General features: G+C 40.7%; 1 protein-coding gene across 2 annotated transcripts in view; it reads right to left on the minus strand.

Annotated features, from left to right (window-relative positions):
- LOC135519581 (ceramide synthase 6-like) overlaps nt 1-4,125 on the minus strand; it is a 32,853-nt gene extending 28,728 nt beyond the window's left edge. Inside the window, exon 1 of one of the 2 annotated variants that reach the window (XM_064944819.1) lies at nt 3,530-4,125. In XM_064944819.1, coding sequence (XP_064800891.1) covers nt 3,530-3,699 — 170 coding nt within the window. In that variant the 5' untranslated portion in view covers nt 3,700-4,125. The remainder of the gene's footprint in view (nt 1-3,529) is intronic. The other variant, XM_064944820.1, reaches the window with a different exon arrangement.
- Between the last annotated feature and the right edge of the window lie 1,663 nt (nt 4,126-5,788).

Consider the following 5,788-nt stretch of genomic DNA (forward strand, 5'->3'; position numbering starts at 1 on the left):
CATAAAAAAAGTCCTTACTCTGCAAATGAAGTGTGCCGTCAGCAATCAGAAAATCTAATCTGGAGGGACCAGCCTAAACAGACCTTTCAGTTGTATCTATAAAAACCTAATGTGTTAAAACGCTGCCTTACAAGTTGTGAATTGTGAACACCGACATTTCTAATTCTTGCTGTCTAGCTGCCATTGACAGAGATACTGTACTCAGTGAGAGGCAACATAAGGGCAACAGCAGTTGTTGGCAGGTTCAATGGATACTAATCCAGTACTACTATATGTTTCAGTAAATAGTATCATAGATGCCCTTGAACAATAATAGTACATGTGAGACTTGTGTGTGCATACGTAAGCTGTGTGTATAATCTACATTTAAAAAGCAAACATATTGGTCCTGGCACACATATTTTATACAGTACCAGTCAAAAGTTTGGACACACCTACTCATTCCAGGGTTTTTCTTTATTTTTTACTATTTTCTACATTGTAGAATAATAGTGAAGACATAAAAAAACTATGAAAACACACATATGGAATCATGTAGTGTAAAAAAAAAGTAAAAAAAAGTGTTCAACAAATCAAAATATATTTTAGAGTTTAGATTCTTCAAAGTAGCCACCCTTTGCCTTGATGACAGCTTTGCACACTGTTGACACTCTCAACCAGCTTCACCTGGAATGCTTTTCCAACTTTCTTGAAGAAGTTCTCACATATGCGGAGCACTTGTTGGCTTCTTTTCCTTCACTCTGCGGTCCAACTCATCCCAAACCGGGTCGAGAGTTTCAAGTTCCTTGGTGTCCACATCACCAAAGAACTATCATGGTCCAAACATACCAAGACAGTCGTGAAGAGGGCACGACAAAACCTTTTCCCCCTCAGGAGACTGAAAAGATTTGGCATGAGCCCCCAGATCCTCAAAAGGTTCTAAAGCTGCACCATCATGAGCATCCTGACCGGCTGCATCAATGCCTGGTATGTCAACTGCTCTGCATCTGACCGTAAGGCGCCACAAAGGGTAGTGCGAACGGCCTAGTACATCAGTGGGGACAAGCTTTCTGCCATCCAGGACCTAGAGAATAGTTGGTGTCAGAGGAAAGCCCAGTCACCCAAGTTAGACAGTTCTCTGCTACCGCACAGCAAGCTGTACCGGAGCACCAAGTCTATGACCAAAAGGCTCCTCAAAAGCTTCTACCCCCAAGCCATTAGACTGCTGAACAATTCATAAAAATCACCACCTGACAACTTACATTAACACCCCCCCCGTCCGCCGTACACTGCTGCTACTCAATGTTTGTTTGTTACCTATGCATAGTCACTTTGCCCCCACCTACATGTACAGATTACCTAAATTAGCCTGTACCCCTGCACACTGACTCTGTACCCATGCCGCCTGTATATAGCCTCATTATTGTTATTCTTATTGTGTTACTTTTTAATTTAGCCTACTTGGTAAATATTTTCTTCTTGAACTGCACTGTTGGTTAAGGGCTTGTAAGTAAGCATTTCACAGTAAAGTCTACACTTGTTGTATTCGGCACATGTGGCCAATAAAGTTTGATTTGTTTCGATTTGAAACTTCTCAATTGGATTGAGGTCGGGTGATTGTGTAGGCCAGGTCATCTGAGGCACCACTCCACCACTTTCCTTCTAGGTCAAATAGCCCATACACAGCCTGGAGGTGACTTGGGTCATTGTCCCATTGAAAAACAAAATGATAGTCCCACAAAGCACAAACCAGGTGGTAGCCATGCTGGTTAAGTCTGCCTTGAATTCTAAATAAATCACTGACAGGGTCACCAGCAAAGCACCCCCACACCTCCTCCTCCATGCCTCACAGTGGGAACCACACATGTGGAGATCATCCGTTCACCTACTCTGCGTCTCACAAAGACACGGAGGTTGGAACCAAAAACCTCAAATTTGCACTGAGACAGATTTCCACCCGTCTAATGTCCATTGCTCGTGTTTCTTGGTCCAGGCAAGTCTCTTCTTCTTATTGGTGTCCTTTAGTAGTGGTTTCTTTGCAGCAATTTCGACCATGAAGGCCTGATTCACGCAGTCTCCACCGAACAGTTGATGTTGAGATGTGTCTGTTACTTAAACTCTGTGAAGCATTTATTTGGGCTGCAATTTCTGAGGCTGGTAACTAATGAACTTTGGGGCTCATTTTCCTATGGCGGTCCTCATGAGATCCAGCTTCATCATTAGCGCTTGATGTTTTTTGCGACTGCACTTGAAGAAACTTTAAAAGTTCTTGAAATTTTCCGTATTGACTGACCTTCATGTCTTAAATTAATGATAGACTGTAGTTTCACTTTGCTTATTTGAGCTGTTCTTGCCATAATATGGACTTATATAGGGCTATCTTCTGTATACCACCCAACCTTGTCACAACACAACTGATTGGCTCAAATGCATTAAGAAGGCAAGACATTTCACAAATGTACCTTTAACAAGGCACACCTGTTAATTGAAATTAACTTCCTTGTTCAGGGACAGAACAACTGATTATATCTTGTTAGCTCAGGGAATCGATCTAGCAACCTTTCAGTTACTGGCCCAATGCTCTAACCACTAGGCTACCTGCTGCCCCAATTGAATGAGTAGGTGTGTCCAAACATTTGACTGGTATTACAGGTCATATAATCAGTAATCAAGAAAATGTACATTTAACAACAAGCCTCAACAGTCCAATGAGGATTTATACAGCACACATATTTAAATGAAAAGTCCCATTCCCATTGTAACTGTTTTCCGTATTAGAGGTGGACTGGAGGTGGTGGATCGGTGAGTGAGCTGTCATGGTGGTGGTGGACTCAGCAGAATGGCCTTATGACAGGCATCCAATCAGTGACATCATGTACAGTATGTAGCCTACAGTAAGACACATTTCAACTGTAGCCTACTGACATATATACACCTATATGCCACATCATGAGCCTTTATAAAAAGTGTGGTATTAGGCAATATTGAGAAACTGCTGTGGGTTCCTGTCTGTGGGTTGATGTCTAATTGCACAGTCTGTGTCTGAGTGATGTACCAGGCTAGCATCAACACTTAGCTTGGTAGGCTATGTACAATTGGGATAGGCAGGCTTACAACAAATAGGCTACATGAAGCTAAACACAATGATCACCATAGGCAGCACAGACCCTTGCGAGGTCAATAGAAGCCTAGGCTAAATGAGACGAGCATGACTCGAATAATGCCCTCGACTACTGACAGCTGCAGCTTGGAAGCAAAGTCAACATGTATCTCATTGTGGAAAATAATTCAGGTCTATTGATCCGATACATATCTCGAAAAAGCTTTGTGACAATACAGACAGGCATATAGAGGAACGTTAACGTTTACCTTCACTATTGGATCAATCGCATCACCATGTGGATGTCATTGTCTAGAAATTCGGTGTGAGCTAAACATGCTTCAATACCCGATATAGTATTCTTTAAAATAGGCTTTCTTGAGGCTACATGTAAATGAAACGAAACCAACATTATCTTCAGTTATACCAATCACTTATACATGCACCCACCTTTCGAAAACCAGTCGAATCATAAAGATGCAGAAGGCTAAAGGACAAGCCAGATACAAATCCTCAGCTTGCGGGAAGGTTGCCTCATCTGTGTTTTTTAGGTCAGCCCAGGTTACATTGTGAGGGAGCCAAAATCTCTCGTTCCAAAACCATGCCAAAATACCTGCCATTTCCTTGTATTATGGACACTTTGTCCCCTTTACCAATTGACCAGAAATGAACGCGGTATCAATGGCCTATAGCGTAGTTGCAGCAGTCTCACGGGCGATCTTTGCAGGTTTTTAGTGTGATGGATCAGTCTATAACCCGCCAGTCTATTTACCCCCTCGCTCTTTCCAGTGTAGGGAAGTAGGCATCTGCTCCTCCGCAAGTGATTGGTGCATTGAAATGTCAAACATGCAGTCGCAATCCAGAAGTATCATGTTTAAAGGTCTATGGTTTAATATGTTGTAGGTTATGGCAATAGCAAGTTATTTTGTTTAATTTATGGAATAGGCTGGCTGTCCATTGATTGTGGATTAGGTCATAATTTCCTCAATCAATGCAGAATAATACGGTTAGGCTATTTTTGATAGGCTAGCCAACTCATAATATATTCGTGTCCTGACTGTTCCTACCACGGTTTGGTTAGGCAAATGTCCCATTTATGAAATATCAGGCAAACGAACAGTATTATCACGAATACTTGGTAAATCATGCCACCTACTGACCAGCACACTCATAGCAGAAGACACGTTATATTTTATTTATTTTATTTTTTATTTCACCTTTATTTAACCAGGTAGGCAAGTTGAGAACAAGTTCCCATTTACAACTGCAACCTGACCAAGATAAAGCAAAGCAGTGCGACACAAACAACAGTTAAACATGGAATGAACAAACGTACAGTCAATAACACAATCTAAAAGTCTATATACAGTGTGTGCAAATGTAGTAAGATTAGGGAGGTAAGGCAGTAAATAGGCCATAGTGGCGAAATAATTACAATTTAGCAAAAACACTGGAGTGGTAGATGTGCAGAAGATGAATGTGCAAGTAGAGATGCTGGGGTGCAATGGAGCAAAACAAAAAATAACAATATGGGGATGACAGCTAATGCTTAAAGCTAGTGAGGGAGATATGAGTCTGTGGCAGTGGTGGGTAGTATATGATGCTTTGGTGACAAAACGGATGGCACTGTAATAGACTGCATCCAATTTGCTGAGTCGAGTGTTGGAGGGTATTTTGTAAATGACATCGCAGAAGTCAAGGATCGGTAGGATAGTCAGTGTGGCGGCAGGGTAGCCTAGTGGTTAGAGCGTTGGACTAGTAACCGGAAGGTTGCAAGTTCAAACCCCCGAGCTGACAAGGTACAAAGCTGTCGTTCTGCCCCTGAACAGGCAGTTAACCCACTGTTCCCTGGCCGTCATTGAAAATAAGAATGTGTTCTTAACTGACTTGAATGGTTAAATAAAGGTAAAAAAAAATGAGTGAAGGATGCTTTGTTATGAAATTGAAGACAATTCCAGATTTAACTTTGGATTGGAGATGCTTAATGTGAGTCTGGAAGGAGAGTTTACCGTCTAACCAGACACCTAGGTATTTGTAGTTGTCCACATATTCTAAGTCACATATTCTAAGTCAGAACCGTCCAGAGTAGTGATGCTAGACGGGCTATTATAGGATAAATGAATGGATAAGTGTAAATACATAGGCTAATGTACATTTAATAATTATTTTCATTTAATTAATATTAATTAAAAGGCAAACATTATTTTATTAGTGTAAGCAGTTTTCGCAAGAGTACATAAGTCTATATGGCCATGGTATGTGATTGAAGGTATAATATTGCCATCTAGTGGACATATTTGATTAGTGGTCACTGTGATCCTTTGTAGCAACTTTCATGATCCAGGATAGAATGTCACATCTTCATCACAGCGTGATCCTAAATAGATCTGTAACAAATCTAACATCCAGGTTAAACTGTAACCAAATCTGAAATGCCGTAGGCTTAAAACAACTGAATTGGTTCAAATTAAGTTATTATCAAGTTATTAACAAATAATAGGCAATTTATTTGATTGATTCATTATTTAATTTGGGGACTACAAAAACAAAACGTTCACTTTTGGAATTGAAAATTGTTCTAAAACGACCAAATGTTATAGGCCTATCACAAATTCAAGTGCACGGTTTTGGACATGATTTTGCGTTATAATTTATTTCCGTCTTTTTGTGGTGAAAGTTGCGCGGCTATTTCCGGATGTTTTCATCACA

Source organism: Oncorhynchus masou, chromosome 29 (genome assembly GCF_036934945.1).
Source record: "Oncorhynchus masou masou isolate Uvic2021 chromosome 29, UVic_Omas_1.1, whole genome shotgun sequence".
Lineage (NCBI taxonomy): Eukaryota > Metazoa > Chordata > Actinopteri > Salmoniformes > Salmonidae > Oncorhynchus > Oncorhynchus masou.